The sequence below is a fragment of the Nerophis ophidion genome, linkage group LG06 (assembly GCF_033978795.1).
Source record: "Nerophis ophidion isolate RoL-2023_Sa linkage group LG06, RoL_Noph_v1.0, whole genome shotgun sequence".
NCBI classification, from domain to species: Eukaryota; Metazoa; Chordata; class Actinopteri; order Syngnathiformes; family Syngnathidae; genus Nerophis; species Nerophis ophidion.
The window spans coordinates 24,944,401-24,966,410 of record NC_084616.1 but is presented as its reverse complement, the minus strand read 5'-3'; the positions used below and the strand labels follow the sequence as shown (position 1 = coordinate 24,966,410).

General features: G+C 40.2%; 1 protein-coding gene across 9 annotated transcripts in view; it reads left to right on the top strand.

The window, feature by feature from the left end:
* camta1a (calmodulin binding transcription activator 1a) overlaps positions 1 to 22,010 on the top strand; it is a 778,795-nt gene that overhangs the window by 591,228 nt on the left and 165,557 nt on the right. For all 9 annotated transcript variants that reach the window (XM_061903168.1, XM_061903175.1, XM_061903169.1 and 6 more), the window contains one exon: positions 20,530 to 20,601. In XM_061903168.1, the coding sequence (XP_061759152.1) occupies positions 20,530 to 20,601 (72 nt within the window). The remainder of the gene's footprint in view (positions 1 to 20,529; positions 20,602 to 22,010) is intronic.

The following is a 22,010-nucleotide window of genomic DNA, read 5'->3' as shown; positions in this document are numbered from 1 at the left end:
CTGTTTTTTGATTGATTGAAACTTTCATTAGTAGATTGCACAGTTCAGTACATATTCCGTACAATTGACCACTAAATGATAACACCCGAACAAGTTTTTCAACTTGTTTAAGTCGGGGTTCACGTTAATCAATTCTGTCCCTTTTTCAAATAAACCTTTATATATACTACCAGGGTTTTGAAAATTACTTTTAAACATACATAATTACATAATAATTGATAATTTACTTGGAAAAAGTAATGGAATTACTCTTTAATAAACGCAATCCATTACTAAGGAAAGTAATTGATGCTTTACTTAAAAAAAAAAAAAAAATGTCATAATATATGTCATACGCATTTTAAAAAAGTTTCATAGATTGCGGCAATGTGTGTGTGTGTGTGTGTGTGTGTGTGTGTGTGTGTGTGTGTGTGTGTGTGTGTGTGTGTGTGTGTGTGCGTGTGTGTGTGTGTGTGTGGCGGCACTCTGATGGCTGCTCGATTGAATCTTTACACCTCTGGTTAATAAAGCGATGTGCTTCAATGGCTGTCATATGGTATTGTCCACAAACGGGGTATTGTTTGGATTGAAAGCTATTTACTTCAACCATTGATTTGTTGGTCATTATTCCCATGGCACATAGTACTGTAGCATTGTGTATGTTGTCTCCTTCTACCTGATATCAAGTTAATTTTAGTGTGGTTCTGATTGTTGCTTTCATTAGTAAAACTATGTTTCCTGTATTGAATTTGCTGTGCCTCTGACGCTGTCGTGTTTACTTAAATCCATATCAAAATTAGCCTGCCATGTTACATCAAGAGCATCGCTAACGGTCTGGTCTGGTATGTACAAATGAAATCTGACTGTTTAAAGACTCTTATATGTGTGAATGCAATCACACAATCAGTCACAAAGGCCTGTGGCGGGTGTTGACGCGATGCGATTTTTGTCCAGTGCTCGGAATGTCAAAGTGAAGAAACTAAATGAATGATAAATTGTGATAACTATCAAAGGTAACATCAAAGGAGATTATATATGGTATGGCGGTATAGTCTCAACTACACATACCTCTTTCTGAAAGATACCGATGTAATACCGGTATACCGCCAAGCTCTACTACCTGGTGTGTACTCAAGAACTACTGTACAAACAGTAGGAGGTATAGGGGGATGTATCTTAATGTTCAGAAAATGTCCCTTATTTTGAAATGCAGATGTTGGCAAGCATGAGCACATATAACTGCGTGAATAAAGCGTAGTGTGGGCACTTCAAGCTCGGAGAGTCGTTCATATGAAGGTTTACCATATGCCAGCCAGTGGGAATTGTGAAAGTAAGCGTAGGCCATCTGCATTTTCTAGTGGCTCGCAACTACAAATAGGTTCTCATTGTTCACTTTAAGGGGATCTATGTTGATTTTAATCTACATATTATCACTTCCTTTTAGTATGGATAATACTAATATCCTAATACGAATATGTTTTGTTGCAAATGTTGCTTCACAGTCATATTTGTTACCCCTTATTTTAGTCTGTCTGCAAAATGTTTGGTTCAAAAGGCATTCTCAGATGGAAAATGAAACCACGCTCCACCATCTCCAAAAGTATTTTAATTTATCTTTCTTTGAAAATGTACATAGTTTAAATATATATCATTAAGTTGTCACCTCTATTTTTCCAATCACTGTCAAAAATAAACCTCTTAAACATTATCTACGTACACCTGCATTAAAAAAGTTGCTTTTAGCATTATTTATGTCACTGGATGTTATTGTGTGCAGGCCAAGATTAGATGAAAGTAATACTTTTTCTGACATTTTTTGTGTTTACTCATAGCCTGAGGCTTAAGGGGAGAATTTCACCCCGCGTTTGCTGAGAGCTTGACTTTATGTCCAAATATGTACGTCTTTGCTTGACGTTACAACATAGCCAGACCGACTATGCTGCTCGCTAGTTTTACCATATCTGAGTTACTGTGTACAAATATGGGGAAACAACTACTTCATTCACTAACTGTGTTACGAAAAAGATCATTTAAAATTATACCTAATGTTGGATATAGAGAACATATGACCCTTTATTTAAAAATCACAATTATTGAAATACAGCATTTGCAAACAGCTAAAATTATGTACAAAGCAAACTAAAACCTGTTACCCAAGAATGTACAATTGTTCTCAACAAAAGAGGAGAAATATAACCTTAAAGGAAATTTATTTTAAAACATTCATATGCTCGTAAAACACTTAAAACCTTTAGCATATCTGCATGTGGAATTAAATTATGGACTGGATTAACCAATAAATCAAACAAAGCACCAATATGATTCAGTTCAAGAGACTGTTCAAACTACAATCGTTTACAAAGTACACAGAAGATTAATATCATTAACATCTTGAAACCTTTTTCTTTCTTTTTTATTGAGAAGGAGATTATTTATGTATTTAATATTTGTTTGCTTACTTTCAGGTTTGCCACTGACTGATTGTGTTTTAGTTTTTCTTCTGTGTGTTTAGAATTTCCTGTCCTTAGTTCCTTATTTTGGTTCAGCTTCCTGTTTGTCTCCCTGAGTGCTTTATTTCCCCTCAGCTGCGGCTGATTGGCACCTGGCCACACCTGGTGTCAAGCAGCCCGCTTCTATTTGTACCTGCTTTGTCTTCCAGTCAGTGCTGGATTATTGATTTGTCGGTGTCACTTCTTGTTGCTCTTGTCGTGTCGTGTCGTATCTTTGAAGCGTAGCGGTAAGCTATATTTCGTTAGATGTTTGTAGCTTACTGTTTTTTGTTCCCTGCTTCCATGTTTGTTTTCATATTTCATGTACGACTTCTGTTTCCAGCTCGATACCTGCTAGCTTCCACGCTAAGCACTTTTGTTTGTTATCCGCCCACGTGCGCGCTTTTTGTTTGTACCCTTCGTTTTTTTTTTGTCTTAGTATTTAAATTAAATCATGTTTTCTCACTCCATGCCTGCCTCCATCTCTGCATCTTGGGGTTAGTCACCAACTAACTTTGACACTTACTGTACTATTGTATATTATTTATTTGTTCACCGTTCTGTTACATAGAACAAGGAAATTGGATAAACTTGCTATGGTATGAAAAGGGGTAGGATTACATAAGCTGAGCTTCTTCCTACTCCTTTTCGGAGGTGCTGTAATGAAACAACTGGAAATGTGTGATGCATTACATTGTATCGTATGCATGTTCGAAATAAACTTATTTAGTCATCATTTTAACTGAACTGATTGCAAAATCCCATGAACAGAGGAATCCAAAACTGCGTGCAAGCTCACATTAAAATGCATGAATGTTATGATTTGACGTGTTGGCATTGTTTATATCCAACATCAGTATCCAACATTGTAACAGTAACTAGCAGAGGTGGGAGCAAGTCATTGTTTTGCAAGTCACAAGTAAGTCTCAAGTCTTTGCCCTCAAGTCCGAGTCAAGTCTCGAGTCAAGACAGGCAAGTCTTGAGTCAAGTCCAAAGTCAAGACTGGAAAGTCTCAAGTCAAGTCCCAAGTCCTGCATTTTGAGTTTCAAGTCGTTTCAAGTCCTTTTAGCCACCAACTAATATATTAACACAAATTATGTATGCTTTTCAAACGCTGTATTTATTTATTAAAACAAGTGCATTTTAAATTGCAGGAAAGAAAATTGTGCTGACATTGCACTTTATAATAGCACTATTAACCAGTCATTTTAAACATTTGACTCATTCCTTTACAGAATAAACTCATTTGAAAAATAAAGTGCAACTGTACTTTTTTGTACAAATGTGTTAACATTGAAAAAACATGGTATATACGTGAACATAACAAAAAAGCTCAGGGTCATCAAGATGATCTCCATCACCGTCATCCTCTTGTTCACTGGGGAAGCACACAGTGAATGCTTTTTGCATGTTAGCAGCGTTGTCACTCATAATGTAGTCCAGTTTAGCTTTAATGTTGTATTCATCACATATTGCCTCAAATTTGTCACAGATTCGTTCAGCTGTATGTGAGCCTTTGAAGCGCTCACAAGCCAAGAGATTGGACTTGAGCTGTATCCTCTCTGCCTCTTTGTCCATCCAGTGCACAGTGACACCAAGGAATCACCTCATCTTTTGGTCAGACCAAAAGTCCACAGTCACTGAAACATGGTCAGTGTGGTTCAATTGAGTTTTTAATTTTGATCGTCTTTCTTCAGCGAGGTTCTCTGTTTTTGATGTCAGTGTTCTGCGACACACTGGGCTGTACTTGCTGTCAAGTACTGTCAGAAAGTGGCGAAAACTCTTGTTTTCCACAATAGACAGGGGCAAGTTGCAATCAATAATCAAGTCAGACAGTATTGCATTGGTGATAGCTTTCTACTGTGGATGAGTCATGCTGTAATGCCCGACACGATTGTTCAGGAACTGCAAGATTGAAGGCTGTTGTCGTTCATTTGTGATGCTTTTGTTCATCAGGTATTCTTGAAATCTGGAAGCTTATTGAACATGTGACTGAAAATCCGTTATAGCCACATATGAGAAGTACTGAAACTACTCTTTATTACTCATTATATTAATATCAATCTTAACAGTGTGTGTGTGTGGTAAACATTAGGTTACAGTTGCTGTACTAGTCATGTATTTTAAAACTTATTTAGAGTTGAAGGGATAGTTCGGGATTTGTGAAGTGGGGTTGTATGAGGGACTACACAGAAAATGGCGGGCAACCCACTCCGAATAGAGAGAAGCAGACAGGCTACCAGCACATGACTTAGGCTTTACATTGCTGTGGACGGGGTCAGCAGCTATTGATTGATTTAAACTTTTATTAGTAGATTGCACAGTACAGTACATATTCCGTACAATTGACTACTAAATGGTAACACCTGAATATGTTTTTCAACTTGTTTAAGTCGTGGTCCACGTTAATCAATTCATGGTACAAATATATACTATCAGCATAATACAGTCATCACACAAATGAATCATCATAGTATGTACATTGAATTATTTACATTATGTACTTTTTTTTGTCATAAAAAATACAATCATGTGTGCTTACGGACTGTATCCCTGCAGACTGTATTGATCTATATTGATGTATAATGTAGGAACCAGAAATATTAATAACAGAAATAAACAACCCCTTTGTACGAATGAGTGCGAATGATTGTGCGAATGTGTGTGAATGATTTTGCGAATGAGTGTGAATGAAGGAGGGAGGTTTTTTGGGTTATTGCACTAATTCTTGTGTTTTTTATGTTGATTTAATTATTTTTTTTTTTTTTATTTCTGGTGCGGCCCGGTACCAATCGATCCACGGACCGGTACCGGGCCGCGGCCCGGTGATTGGCGACCACTGAGGTAAACAGCCAGCAGTATGTCGGCAAGCTAGCTAAAACGATACACATATTCATTATATAGTATACATTTTAACTGACCTTTATTTTACAATTTTTGTCTTTTTTTAGGTGGCTAAAATACGCGGTGCTGCTGACCGCCGTCTAACGTTACGTTACTTTGTGTGATATATTGACTAACTAAAAAATCACTGAACAAAAAGTATGAATAAGGTAGTGAACTGCAACAGATTCCCGTGTTTGCAATAACGTTGGAACTTTAGCAGTGAGTTTACAGCCTCACCGCTTTGACTACACAGCAAATAAAAGTCACGTTACTCAGCCAATAAACTTTAGTTTACATTCAAAACTTACCGTTCCTTATGCAACTTTAAATGTCAGACTAAGTTGGAAGTTGTAATTTTCGAACCGCATGTGCTGCATACTGCAAACCGTTTTGTGTTGACCACCTCGTAATTTTTATACCCAAACTAAATTATTTTAGGTATCATTTTTTGTTCACTGACGTGTGGTTTGGACATTCTTCTTCGTTGGTTTTCCTGCAATTTGATTGGATGAAGGCTGTGTGATACCAAGACATTCTCTTGAAGGTCAGCAGAAATCCACAAGTTCAAAGCGCGTCGTTACGAAAAAAAACGTCACCTTTTTATTTGTAGAGAAGTTAGTACAAAGTAGTGCAGTACTATTGAAGTGGAGTTTTATTTTCCGTTGAGATATTTTTTCATGTTGAATTTTGTAGAACAACGTAGATGTAATTTGATTGGCTGTTTTACTGACAGCGCACACGCAACGCTGATAGACAGGTACACAATGAAAAATACGAAGCGCTCCCGAATTACTTTTTAATCTTTGGGTTTTTGGGAAAGTAGCAAGTCATGTCAAGTCAAAAGGCTCAAGTCCAAGTCAAGTCACAAGTCCATCCATCCATCCATTTCCTACCGCTTATTCCCTTGTGGGGTCGCGGGGGGCGCTGGCGCCTATCTCGGCTACAATCGGGCGGAAGGCGGGGTACACCCTGGACAAGTCGCCATCTCATCGCAGGGCCAACACAGATAGACAGACAACATTCACACTCACATTCACACGCTAGGGCAAATTTTTTTTTAGTGTTGCCAATCAACCTAAGTCATTGATGTTAAAGTCTAAGTCGAGTTGCAACTCTTTTTACATTTTGTCAAGTCAAGTCTAAAGTAATCAAATTCATGACTCGAGTCTGACTCGAGTCCAAGTCATGTGACTCGAGTCCACACCTCTGGTACTTAGAAATCAGAAAAGACAAAATTCACCATTGGTCCCCTTTGAAAGAGCCGTTCAAATGTTGGCGAATGTTACATAGCTACCAATTAGCCAACATGCATGTAAAACAGGGGAGAACTTGTCAAATCTACACAGAGATGCTCATTAAGATTTGGACCGTCCATCTCTTGACATGCTAACCACTCGGGCACCGTGCAGCCGGGATTTTAACATGTGCACTTTTAACTTGTTTCCTGGCCTTTGTTTCTCGATGTACAGTATATTTTATATGTAGGTTCCACCCTCACCGTCCCACCCGTCCCATTACCTGAGCCCTCTACTGTGTCTGTGTTCACCTTGGCTAGTGGGCAGAAACAGAGGGAGAGTAATTCTAACCTTAAAAACTTGCTGATTAAAGCTGGTTTGGTGGAATTCAATTCCACTTAATGCGTTTGGCCGTGTGCCCAGGTGACAAGCATTAGCATCCACAGACACTGTCTTCCGTCAGGCAGACAGACGTGCACGGGCATGGGTTTGCTCTGACACGTGGTAGAAGAGCTAAAAGCCCCATGACTTGTTTCTTCCTTCCCTGCCTCTCCATTATTCTCAGTGACCTCTGCCATCATTCTTCCCATTATGACCCACACCATTAACATATATTTCCTTCAATAGAGTCTTTCATCTCCTTTGTCAGGAATTGCAGTTTGCAGTCAGGGGGTGCTCTCCACAACTGCACCGGCCTTGTTATTCTTCCCACTTGAACTTAATGTATAGCTGTGTTTACCCACCCAGCATATCTAATTATTTTTACTCTTCAGGCACTGTTTATCAAGTGTTTGTTTATTTTACAATGAGTGCGCTATTTTTAGGGACGGACAATTCCATCAATTACATCACACAGTACATGCCTTTTTTTTTTTTTTCCAGAGAATGATCGGTTTTGCTTTGGTGAGGAATTTAGATTTGTTTTTAATTTTTCCCTCTCCACCTTATGTATACAGCCTGCCAAATAATTTTGGAGCCTGCCCACTTTGACTGATTAAGAGGCTGTAGTTTGTAAGCCTCTTTTAATTTATTTCTGTATAACCTCTCATCAACGGTGGCTTACATATTTCAATGCACTGAAGAGTTATACTCCAACAGCAAGGAGGAATCATTAGAGATAAAATAAAGCAAGCCTGTACTGTAGATTATGGGCATTCTGGGGATTGTGCCACCCATTGCAGCTGATATAATTCTTTCTGAATGCTTTGGAGAGAAGACTGGCTGACTATGACGATAGGAGTTGAGATACGGAGCTCTACAGTTTTGCTTAAAAATGAGCTCATCTCGTAAACAGGAAGTGGCACTCTTCAGTCGTAACTTATCTAATCACATTTGTATGGAGCTAGGGATCGTTGCTTGATCAATAGTCATCATGGCTGCTGTCAGTGCTGCGGGTAGCTTGAATCTTGCATGGTCCATGAATCTCTACTGAGTATAGATTTTGCCTTCCCTCCACAGAGTGAGTTCGGTGGTCCTGCACTACAGTGCCCCAGGCCGAATACCCTTCCCTAGGCTTCCATGTTAGTTGACGTATGCAAACATGCACATATGGACACACACCCACGCAAAATAATAGATTTCCCTCTAAGTCTATGTCTAAATGCTGGCATGCAATAGTGAAAAATCAATCAAAAATTGTATGTAAATGTTGTCTCTTAGCCATGCATGAGATAGTTGTAAGCTGCCTTTAAAACAGTTGTGTGACTATGATAGATGACAAACGGGATATTGACCGTGGAAAAGCATTTGTTTTCAAATCATGACGAAAGCATATCCAATAAAAGCCCAAGCGTGTTGACACCTTGTATTCCTGCATGTGCTTGAGATTAATACTTCTGGCATGAGGGGTGAGGTTCTGTGTTTTTATGTTTATGTCCCCTTACCCAGTTGGAACTATATAGTCCAACAGAGCGATAAATGTGAGGCAGACTGTAAAATGTTTGAATCGCAGCAGGAAAAGAGCAAATTGCCAGCACACTGTAAATAAGGTGCCACACACTGATTAAGACGTATCATTATTTTATAATGAGATATTTCCCCGCTTGCTCAGCCCTATGGCTGCCTGTGTTTACTTGTTTTGCCAATGCAGACTTTGCATTTGGCAAACACGTCAGTGCGCCTGCCACTTCACCTGTCTTCCATGATGGATGGATAGAAGTGAGGTGTTGCCATGGCAACAGACATGCCAGGGTCAGCTGATGGCTCCAAAGGGAGGACAGGTAAACTGTTGACGGCCATTCCTTTAAAAGGACTTTATTAAGGCCGAACAGTTTATCACCGAGTTGTCGCGTCTGCTTGCCCCAAGTGAACTGTGATCCCGCTTCAGTCTGAATGGCGTGAACATACTGATGGGTGGGAGAATTCTAGGGGATGTTGGGTAAAAGTACCCTCATGTTGCACCACGCAGCGTTTCAACATTGGTTGCTTGCTGGATTTGACTTTGAAGGATGCTCATTGTTGTAACTCTCTTAACCTGCCGTCTGTAGTGACAGCACATGGACGCATAATGTAGCTATTTCATGTTAAATCTTTGTGTATCTCTTCTTACTTGCTGTGCCATGCGCATGCCTAAACGTGTATCTATGTATTTGTTGTTTCTGTGCAAAGGCCTTTTTACAATTTTCTGCACATTTACATGACTTGTGTATTTTATGTGCACTATGTAATTATGGCAGTGATTTTCTCTCAGCTGTCACAGCCCAAAGACAGCAAATAATAGTTCAGATGCAATTGTGTTGGCACACCGGAGCTGGACATGCAGAGCAGCAATGCCAGTAACTGATATGCATCTTGAATTACTAATAAGCTCTCCAGTTTGATGAGATTTGTGTGTGTAGCTGCAGGTGTTTCCAAAAAGTGCCTTGGTCTGTTGTGATTTTCTGTTAAGCTGCACATGCTTAAGTGCGGGAGCATTTCCGGACTTAAAATGTGGGTGTCGTATTGTCGGAACTCATTGCCAAATTCTGCTTGTGTGGGGGTTGGTAGGAGTGCGTCTGGAGGCTGAAGGTGAACGAGCTTATGTGTGCATGCAAATGGATTTGACGCCGACTGTATATCTTCACTGGCAGTCGCAACAGTTGTGTTGTTTTAAGCTGTGGGTTTTTTTTTTCAGCACACTTTTTTATGTGTTTAAAACATAGAATAAACCAAGGGAGAGGACAGCAGCCTGGGGGCTAATTTATTCACTCTCCAGCCGAGTCACAGACACCCGTTACACCAGCCTCTGTTAATTGTGAAGTGCATGCCATGGCCTCATCCAACTACACATTGCCTCTCTTTAGTGAACTCTCAGCGGGCCCAGTGCTGTAGGCAAGAGCAGTATCAGTCATGATACAGCAACAAACTCTCAATATTTACAATTTACAAGACAGCAAGTTTATTTGGGTTGTTGTTTTGCATGAACAATATAATAAAGTCCCACTTGTGCTCATGAAAATGTGGTAGGACTGCATACAATATATAATGCACTAAAGACAACTGATATATTAGGGGTCTGCTTTATTGGTTTGTTTTCATTTGCCTATTTTAGAAAAATAATATGCCCTAAATTATTACAAAATATAGTTTTATTATGACAAACTATATTAATGTGGCCTATGTACTTTGTTTGTGTTGCCAGTTTGTATCCCCTTTAGTAAGGGAGTGTGTATTCACCTCTGTATCCATTGTATAGTGTAAAGAGTGTAGGGATAAGTACCTTTGACATTTGAATCGGTACGGTACCAAATCCTAGTACTGTCAGTTTGTCTATGTTTTAGTTTTTTCCTCTGCATGTGTCTGTTTCGTCTGTGTTTAGTATCTCCTGTCTTTAGTTCCTGTCTAGTGCTCTTATTTTGTCAGCTTCTTGTCTTGTTCCCTGAGTGCTGTTATCCTCCTCAGCTGCAGCTGATTGGCACCTGGCCACACCCGTTGCCAATCAGCCCGCTCCTATTTGTACCTGCTTTGTCTTGTGTCAGTTGCTGGATCATTGTATTGTCGTTGCCACATGTCACTCTTGTCGTGCTACCTGTCATGTCGTTTTGTTACAGCTACTACCTGTCGTGCTACATTTTGTCCTGGTCGTCGTAGCGGTAAGCTGTTACTGTTAGCATTAGTTATTTCAAATTTTTCTGTTTGCTATCCGCTAGCTTCCATGCTAAAGTTCCTTTTTGTTTTCTAGCTTCCAGTGCTAGCTCCCTTAGTTTGTTATTCCGCCGACGTGCGTGCTTTTTGTTTGTTTTTGTTCTATTATTCAAATTAAATCATGTTTTCCCATTCAATGCCTGCCTCCTTCTCTGCATCATGGGGTTCGTCAACAAATAACTGTGACAAGTACCTGGGTATTGATATTGGTACCCAACTGTACCAATTTTCGTGACTTGTGTGTGGGTTCAAATGTGTCAACAAATGTTAACTGTTTAGAAATAAAATCTCAATTTATTTTTATGTAACATTTAACACTGAGCTTACTTTTGTTGAATCCTACAAAGTATGTGTAATGTAAGTACTGTATTTATTTTCCACCATCTGTTTGATTATAAAGTGCATTACCAATTTTGGAGGCATTGAAATCGCCATGTAATATTGCCAGTGCTATATTGTGCTATCTGTAGCACGTCCATGGCAAATCTAATTTGAATTAGCATAGGGCTTGTGCATTTTGAAAAGTGGAGTTTTGTAATTTTGAATGCCTTCTTCTTGTTTTGTTGGCATGACAAATTGTAACATTACGTAAAAAAGGCAGTCCGCCTCAGTCCATTCTCAGTGCTTGACTGCTTGTTTCCCGGACATCACTTGCAAAGTAATCGAAATATGGTACCGATTGATTTTGCATTAACTGATACCCGGGAGCACGGATGGAATTTGGTCAGTACTTGTAATAGTACTGTATTCGGTACCCGTCCCCACTGTAAGTACATTGTACAGTATGTATGTATGAATAAAACACAAAATCAACATGTTGCTTCTGTATATGGACGGCCAATTCAGTGTTATTAATCAATGGAAGAGAGCAAACATACATGGCACAGGTGCACGCCATACTGAGTGCCAATTCAGTATAATGCAAACATTAATAAAAATGTTGTAAACCTTCTCTTTAAGAGCCTGTATTATGCTTAACCAACTTTTCTTACCTGTTGTTTTTTGTTTATTAGTGCAGTGTTTTTCAACCACTGTGCTGCGGCACACTAGTGTACCGTGAGATATTGTTTGGTGCACCGTGGGACATTATGTAATGTTGGGTTAAAAATATTTTATGCAAACCAGCAATTACAATCTGCAAATAATGTGCCGCTGTTGAGTGTCTGTACCGTCTAGAGCTTGGCATATCAGTAGGTGGCAGCAGGTAGCTAATTGCTTTGTAGATGTCGGGAACATGGTTTGTCGCGATCACAATATCCGGGAGGCAGCGTGCAGGTAAAAACGTGTCTAACGCTTAAACCAAAAATAAACAAAATACGAGTGCCGTTAAGAAAAGGAATTGAAGCTAATGGATGGCTATGCAAAATTAAACTAAAACTGAACTGGCTGCAAAGTAAACAAAAACAGAATGCTGGACGACAGCAAATACTTACAGCGTGTGGAGCAGAAGGCGTCCACAAAGTACATTCGTACATAACAATCAACACCAAAATAGGAGCGCAAGACAAGAACCAAAACATTACGCACAGGAAAACACCCAAAAACTCAAAATAAGTCCCAACGTGATGTAACAGTACAATTACTTTGAGACAAGAGTTATAGTGATGCATGGGTGGTTATGGTTTGAATTCATATCAGAAAATTGCGAGAACGACTTTTTATTGTCTATATTGGCTGCTGAGTTAAAAAATGTTTATGTTTTCTGCTCGCGGTGTGCCTCTGGATTTTTTTCAATGAAAAAAATATGTCTTGGCTCAGCAAAGGTTGAAAAACACTGCATTAGGGATCCCTATAAGTCCCAAAAAATGTAAATCAAACCATTTAAGCATGGCAGCAATATTTATAGTACAATCTTCCTTTCTTTTGTGACGTATTTTGCCTTAGTTATGACAGTGGATAACTCCATATATGGTAGAGGTTTATCGACGAGCCTTGTGTGAGTCTGCCATTTTTGTCCAGTTGTAGTCAATCATTTTCTTATTTTTTGCTATCCTGCTTGTACATGCATGTTATTTTTATATATATATATATAAAGTATTGTAGGGTTTTAACCTATATCTACCAGTAGACTTGATATGGAAGAGCTAAAAACTCGAACATTGCTGACGCGGGGGAGACACAGTCCAAAGGGGCTCGGCCTGAAGAAGGACTTTGGCACGCAAATAAGACCGGCTAAAAAAACGGCACACTTTAAAAGGACGGTTAGAAAGCGGCTTGAAGATGGTCTGTAAAACGTAATTTTATACAAACTTTTGACCAAAGGACTGGCATTACATGGTATGTAAACCACAAGGCAGTGGTTTAAATGGATTAAAAAAAACTTAAAATATGACCCCTTTAAATTGTACACAAAAATTGTATATAAAAGCACATTTTGTCATAGTCGCGCGAGTGGTCTCTGTACCTCTCATACATGCATCCCTCCATCCATTGTGTACCGCTTAGCCCTTTGATTGTAAAAGTTATTTGGACTCATACCAAAATGTCTTAAACAGAAAACTAAAGCCTGTGTTCAAACACTCACAAAACTTCTAAGCAGACGGTTGCAAGATGATAGCAGATGTAATTGTGAGAAGTAATTTGACATTATAGTAGCTGGCTACACTGCGGAGTAGGAGGATGTGTCTGCTCGTTGCCAGCGTATATAATGGATGGCAGCACTATAAGAGTAGGAGGAGGCTCACATCCTATTTTGGACAGCTTTAATGGATGAGAGTAGAGCAAAAAGTAAGAATTATGCATGACACACAGTTTGGCAGTGACTTGAAATTATTTCTGAAATAGGTTCAATGAAAAAATGTGCAGTGTCCATGTGCGTATTAAAAACATGTACGTGTGATGTTTATCGTTATGGGATGAGCTTTTACTTCATGCACAACCTTTGTAGGTGTTCAGTCACTGTATCTAAAATATAACGAATGAGGCAGTTTGATGTTGGCAAACGATTGTTTATATCCACTGACTTCCTAGGCTCTTCTGCTCTTTTTTCTGGTTCAGCAGGATGAGACTGCACACTCAGAGGTGCCTATTTATCACATGCTCCTGCGAGCTTTGTTTCCCCAACATCCTTAGCTCCTAACACAACGTCCAACTCAGTGTGTTTTACCTCCTACCGTCCTCATCAACAATTTGCCAGGGAAAGCTGCCTGCACTTATGTAGCATCTCGAGCTGCTTATTGAGTAATGAGGCTCTTTGTCAGCGTGGTGTCAGTACCAGGTGTTAATTTGTGTGACGTGAATGTGCACGTGTCAGTTTAGCAGGTTTGTGGAAAGTTGTGTGCGGCTTTTTTGTTTTCCTGGCTCTCTGTTTCAACAGGTGCCTCGTCGTCTTCGAACTAAATCAAGTCCAAATTTGTTTTGGTTTGGTTTGAAGTAGCATCATAAGACCTGTGCATCACATGCCCACCTGTAATAAATGCACACCTCGTAAAAATTAAAGTTAAAGTACCACTGATAGTTACACACACACTAGGTGCGGCGAAATTTGTCCTCTGCATTTGACCCATCCCCTTGTTCACCCCCTGGGAGGTGAGGGGAGCAGTGGGCAGCAGGGGAGGCTGTGCCAGGGAATAATTTTTTGGTGATCTAAGCCCCAATTCCAACCCTTAATGCTGAGTGCCAAGCAGGGAGGTCATGGGTCCCATTTTTATAGTCTTTGGTATGACTCGGCTGGGGTTTGAACTCACGACCTACCGATCTCAGGGCGGACACTAGGCCAATAAGTAATGCTTTTAATTTGAGCGTGTTACCTCGTATGAATACAAAACTCCATTTATCAATGTAGTTTCTCTTGTATTTATCCTTAGGTTTTACAGTAAGAAGATGATTCATCTTAATGGTTTACCTGACACATGAAACGTGATGAATTTGAGGGCTATACTATCCACTTTAGCCACCAAATGACAGTAGTTTTTTGAATATCTTACTGTGTTTTGTGTCAATTTGACCACAGCGACCTAGTGGTTGGAGTGTCCGCCCCAAGATCGGTAGGTCATGAGTTCAAACCCCGGTCGAGTCATACCAAAGACGATAAAAATGGGACCCATTACCTCCCTACTTGGCACTCAGCGTCAAGGGTTGGAATTGGGGGTTAAATCGAAATGATTCCCAGGGCGCAGCCACCAGTGCTGCTCATTGCTCCCCTCATCTCCCAGGGGCTGAGGGTAAAGGGTACAATGCAGAGGATGATCTCACCACAACTAGTGTGTGTGTGTGTGTGTGTTGTGTGTGTGTGTGTGTGTGTGTGTGTGTGTGTGTGTGTGTGTGTGTGTGTGTGTGTGTGTGTGTGTGTGTGTGTGTGTGTGTGTGTGTGTGTGTGTGTGACAATCATTAAGAAAAGAAAAAGAAAGAAAGTTGCCTTGTACAGTGGCGCTTTCCGTCATTTTCAGCAGACTGCAACGCAAAATGATTACGCAAGATACACCCAGGAATGTGACCATATAATCAATTACCTTACTGTAGGCGGTTTAGCTCGGTTGGTAGAGTAACCGTGTCAGCAACTTGAGGGTTGCAGGTTTGATTCCCGCTTCTGCCAACCTAGTCACTGCCGTTGTGTCCTTGGGCAAGACACCTTACCCACCTGCTTCCAGTGCCACCCACACTGGTTTGTATGTAACTTAGATATAGGGTTTCACTATGTAAAGCGCTTTGAGTCACTAGAGAAAAAGCGCTATATAAATATAATTCACTTCACAAATATAATTCACTTAGCTCAAAACACTTGGATCTAAAATCCAAGTCTCCAAATGAAATTAAATCAAAAACATTCAATTGGTGCTTTCCCACCCAAAACAGTAAAAAGAAAAACATATAAACCTATAGAAACAATACAATAGTATACTACAAACAACTGCAGTAGTTTTATGAAGTAAACATTTACCTTGTAAAATGGACTTCTACAGTTCCTTCTTCCAGCTGCTTCTCTGTTAAGCACACCATCAGCTGCTTTTCCATGTTTTCATGGATAAATGTTCACCGTTCAGTTATTATTTTAACATTTTTGTCTGGCATTAAACTTATTCGACTTCAGTATGGCGCAGACTAGCAATGAGACGCTCCAATTGCTTTTCCAAGTCATGTTTTTGATTGTTTAGTTTTTCAATTCAATAAACATCATCCACTTCTTCTCAGCACTGTCCTTTACACCCACTTTCTTCCTTCCCATGGATGAAAAACACAGTTAATGTTGTTCTCTAGCTATAAGTTTATGCAAGCAAGTAAGACCAGGGGCCTCATGCACAAAATTTGACGTCTGCCCTTTTTCATGGCAAAGTTGAGATGTATCAAAAATTTTACATATCATTGCAGTGACTATCTGCTCTACGGTCCCCCCGCCTGTTTCCTGATGTAAGACAACCCTTCAACCCTTTTTCGACTACGCATGCACCTCCTGGTACCCCAGCTTCTCCAAAACCCTCAAATCTCGACTCCAAACATCACAGAACAAGCTAGTCCGGTTACTTCTAGACCTCCACCCCAGATCACACCTCACTCCTACCCACTTCTCCAAAGTGGGCTGGCTCAGTGTGGAGGACAGAGTAAAACAACTTGCACTGAGAAGAGTCTATCAAATCCACTACACCTCCCTGATACTGAAGTACATGTCAAAGTACTTCCATAACGTAAATGACCACCATAACCACAACACCAGGGGGAGCTCCACAAATCACATTAAACCCAGATTCCCATCCAACAAAGGTCTTAACTCATTCTCCTTCTATGCCACATCAATGTGGAATGTACTCCCAGCAGGTATAAAAGAAAGTGTATCTCTATCCTCCTTCAAAACCGCACTCAAACAACACCTTCAGGCAACTTCAACCCTAGACTAACACCCTCCCCCATCCACATCCCACCTCCCCGGATTGTAAATAATCAAATGTATATACTTGTTATTTTGCTTTCTGAACTCACTATGTTCACTGCTTGCTGTACATATCCTACGAAGTCCGACCTACACTGTTACAATGTCCATTTCTCAGATTATATAATTGTTGATGACTGAAGCGCTGATATCAACCAAACCTAATCCCATGCTCCCCTTCACCTCACACCCCCCGGATTGTACATAATGTAAATAATTCAATGTATATTCTATGATGATTAACTTGTGTGATGACTGTATTATGCTGATAGTATATATTTGTACCATGAATTGATTGGCGTAGACCCCGACTTAAACAAGTTGAAAAACTTATTCTAGTTTTACCATTTAGTGGTCAATTGTTCGGAATATGTACTGCACTGTGCAATCTACTAATAAAGGTTTCAATCAATCAATCGAACAAAACCTTTTGTTTCTTTTTAGTTCCTGTGTGCGGTTCGCTGACTTCACAGCATTGACACGTTCACACACTTGATCCCACTCAACCCTCTTTGGTTCGCCTGGAAACAGCAGATAGAAGCATCTTCTACTTCTGGACGGCACATTCTGATTGGGCAGAGTATGGCATCTCAGGCACATGGCTAATATCTGTATGATTTGCGTATTTAAATCTGGTCATGGTCTGGCGTGCCGAACCACGCAAACGTGTGCGACATTCCACGTTGGTTGGCATGTAAAACAGAACTGTGCATGGATTAGTACATGCTTAGGTGTACACCCTTTTCTGGATTTTAGCTTGCGCTAATTTTTAGTCCAAAACCCATGCAACTCTTAAAACATGAGGCCCAGGATGTTTTCGTCAAATCTTATGGAGTTTACTGTGACATTTGCTATGCCAACTAATGTTTACTTGTAACTTAAAACATAACATTAAGCTGAGAGACAGCTCTTATCTCAAAGCACTCTTAGTTGGGACAGCATTTTAGAGTGTCTGCCCAGAGATCCATAGGTTGTAGGTTGTGAGTTCAAACCCCGGCCGAGTCTTACCAAAGATTATAAAAATGGGACCCATTACCTCTCTGCTTGGCACTAAGCATCAAGGGTTTGAAGTGGGGGTTAAATCACCAAAAATGATTCCCGGGCATGGCCACCGCTGCTGCTCACACCTCAGGGGGTGATCAAGGGTGATGGGTCAAATGCAGAGAATAATTTGGCCACACCTAGTGTGTGTGTGACAATCATTGGTACTTTAACTTTAATGGTTGAAATGCTAGAGTTGTCATTCGGCAAGACATGGTAGAGTAGACCTTCGGCAAGATGCTGTACTTCACCCACCTTGCGCCCAGTGCCACCTACACTGGTGTATGAATGTTTGGTGGTGCGCAAATTGGCAGCCACACTTTTGTCAGTGTACCTCAATGCAGCTGTGGCTGCAAATCAGTGCGTGAATGTGGAGTGAATGAATAGTGGATTCTCAGTTCTCTGTGAAGCAATTTGTGTGTCCGGAAAAATGCTGTATAAATCTAATCTATTGTGATTAATATTAGTTGGGACGCTCTTTTTTTGTCCTGTCCAGCTTCTCAGGCAAATCATATTGTTGATGTAGATGCCCATATCGGTTGTACAAATGTACTTTACAAAAGAGAAGTCTGGGATACTTCTCTTGTTGTCTTATTTGTATTGACTTTATTAAAAATATTTATATGATCATTTGCTGCAGCCGGGCTGGAGCAGGAGGGGATAGAAACGGAAGTCAGAGGGGGAAATTGTGGGGACAAGAGGGAGATAAGACAGAGACATAAAAACAACAACAGCAAACACAACAATAACAACAACAACATCAGCAAATATGATATGTACAAATATGATAGAATATGTGATATCAAAGAAGCAGCTAGTGAAATAAATGATAACATAGAAATGACAATGAGCATTATTATACTACAAATGGAGCAATACAAATACCAATATAAATAGCACTATTAATAATGAATAATAACAATAATTTACCTCTGTTATCAACAACACAATTGTTCAAATACAACAATATACTGTATGTAATGATAACTAGAGATACAACAGAAAGCAAATGGATGGGGAAGAAAGAGAAGACAGCTGTAACAACCTTGTAGATTGTTATAGTAAAAATAGGTTAAGCTTTGTCAGTGAGCCATGTGTTACCCAGTTTCCCCTAGGGTAGCAAAGTTAATATATGTTTGATGGACGCTCTTAAATTGAAGTACCGTTATTTGCAACTGCCATTTGTGTTAATTGATCAAAAGTCAAATGAAGAAAATGGAAGAGCAAAACACCTGCTTGTGTAAAGAAAATAATGATTTTGGTTAAGAGTAAAAGATGTACAGTGTGTGAAGACGATTAGAGGTAATAAAGAACAAGAACAATATGATTACTGTCATCTTTTGATTGGAAAGTTCTCCACCTGTGTTACAACTCCTACAGCCAAAACAAGTTGTCTAAGAAAACAAACTTAAATAATTTTAATATTTTGTTGCAGCACGTGAATGGGTGCTTTGCTTAGCACCTTACAGTGTTAGAATATCATAGCAAATATAACCTTAAATGTGTAAACTTTGTGTAGTTTTGATAATAATAATAATACGCATTATATGTATTGCAGCACGGTGTACAAGAGTTATTGCATGTGCCTCAAAATACAAAGGTCCTGAGTAGTCCTGGGTTCGATCCTGCTTTGGGATCTTTCTATGTGGAGTTTGCATGTTCTCCCCGTGACAACGTGGGTTCCCTCCAGGTACTCCGGCTTCCTCCCATCTCCAAAGACATGCACCTGGGGATAGGTTGATTGGCAACACTAAATGGTCCCTCGTGTGTGAATGTGAGTGTGAATGTTGTCCGTCTATCTGTGTTGGCCCTGCGATGGGCGACTTTTCCTGGGTGTTACCCGCCTTCTGCCCGAATGCAGCTCAGATAGGCTCCAGCACCCCCCGCGACCCCAAAAAAGGGACAAGCGGTAGAAAATGGATAGATGGATTTTAAATCCCGTTTTGGCCAGTACAATGTTAGTCATTCAGTTTTGATTTTGCAGTTTGTAGCTGAGATAGGCGCCAGCGCCCCCCGCGACCCCGAAAGGGAATAAGCGGTAGAAAATAGATGGATGGATGGAGTTACCATATACAAAAATGTAAACGTAAACTGTGACTGTATTCCCACGTTGTCACTTTTATTACAGCAGGCCAAGTTTCACATGTTTGGTCTGACTTAAGAGTAATCCCCTCTCCTTTCAAAATAGTGTATCCCTGGCTGCCTCTTGGGTGGTATCGGTTGGGTAAAAGGGAACGTTGTAGATTCCTGTTTCCGCCATTAACAATATCGTGCAGGCTAGCCATCCCTTCAGGTCACCTGGGAGCCAGGGCAGAGGGTCTGCATGAGAAAAATGGAGCGTGTCAGTGTTTGGAAAAAGGATAACAGCTCTTGTTCGTGTTTCTGGTAGCATTAGCCTCTGTTGCCGACTTGTGAAAAATGTCTCCTGGCCCTTCTGCCAAATTCAACGAGGTATTATCAGCCCTGCCTAGCTCCCTCCACTGTAACGAGCCCCTGGGCGCAGTATTATCTGTTTACGATAAGGATATTAATAACACTGTAGTTTAGTTATGTGCTTTGGGTGCCTTGCGGGGTGACGGAGGGGGGCAGCGTAAGAAGGGCCTTAATCATTCTGTCCGGGGCTTTCTCCGAGCAGGGAAAGAAATGAGTGGATTGCACGGAAGGAACAAGTCATATGGTGGGGCAATGTGGAGCTGTTCACTAGTTAACCCAATCCAGGTTCTTCCTCCAGGTCACAGAGAACAATAGTTTGACCATCTGCCTCCACGTCCGTATGGGAGTTAACTGAGGAGACGAACGCTCAGGGTTCAAAGATCACATCTGCCATGATCAGTAGTGGGGTTAACCCATTGCTCGGTAAAACCTTTTCTCTGCCTGTCTTTCTGACTTTCTTTCCTGTCTCCCCTTCTTTCAGTGTCTGTATGGCTGCTATGTCCACTCATCCATCATCCCCACCTTCCACCGTAGGTGCTATTGGCTGCTCCAGGTAAGAGCTCCTCTTTCGCTTTCCCTTTCCCACTTGTGGTAAACATATCATATCTTTGAACCTGAGTAAGTTGCATAGTATCAGTTTCCGTTTAGGTGTAGGGTCTTTCTTTGTAAGCTGGCAGGCCCACATCAGCCTATTACTTCCCTCCTTCTCCTCACTCTCCAGCCTCCATTCACTTATCTACCCAGTTATTCACTTCCCTGATGGCATTGCACATACACGCCGACCAGCACGGGACGGTATCTCAGTCTGCTAAAAGCTCTGCCATCCTCCTTGTCTAACAGCTGCAGTAAAATATGATGGAATAGGTTGCTTGCATATAGTCGAGTGTGCTTACGAAGGGTCATCAAATCTACTGGCTTAGTGGTCCATCTCATCACTCTCGTTAGCCAGGCTATATGTCTGCTATCGGCACTACCACATACTGTACTTGGATATCTCTTAGCACGACAGTGTTTCGCTTACATTATTTGGATGAATGGTTTTTTACGTTGTCTCTACCATTATTCGTCAAGATAAAGCGTGAGTCTCATCATCAACACTGCTTCTGCGTGCAACAAACCCAGAAAAGCTGTAAATGTGCGAGTCAGCCTGCGAAAACACAAAAACAAACTCGTCGGGAAAATGCACGTACAACTTTCTGTGGAATAGAACACATGGTATAGAGGGAAACATACCTATGTCATCCCCATGTTTACACATTCTGAGACCTTCCCACAAATTTAGTTAAAGCGACACTTGAATTATTGAGGAACATGAAAAACTGACGTAACATGGCATTCCTCACAGTGCATACAACCCCTACCAGGGCTGCTACCTGAAAATAACAAATATTTGGAGTAGGGGCCTGATCTACAAAAATAAAAAAGTATATATATATATATATATATATATATATATATGTATATATATATATATATATATATATATATATATATATATATATATATATGTATATGTCTAGGGTACACTTACTAATGATAAAAATTACACCGATCTGCGATTAATCACAAGTAATTTAGAGTTAACTATGAACAAATTGCGATCATGGCGATTAAATATTGTAAACATTTTACAGCCCTAGTATATACATGCACATATGATTAATCACGATCAATCAAAGCTTTTTACTCGCTTGCATAGTTAAAATTTGCTGAAGAAAAGACACCAATATTTGTACACAAAAGCAATCCAGGAATGTTTTTAAAGCTTTACCAAACTACAAGTCATTAATTTGCTTGAAACTTGGCAACATTAAAGGAGTATGTAGTAATGTGGCCAGAAATGGTACTGCAATTAAGGGCAAAATTCCGTAGTCCCCTCCCACTCTCCATGACTGATGTTGACAGATACGCAGCCAAATCCAAATCCTACTCCAAGGAACTTCAAATGGCAATTGACGAGTC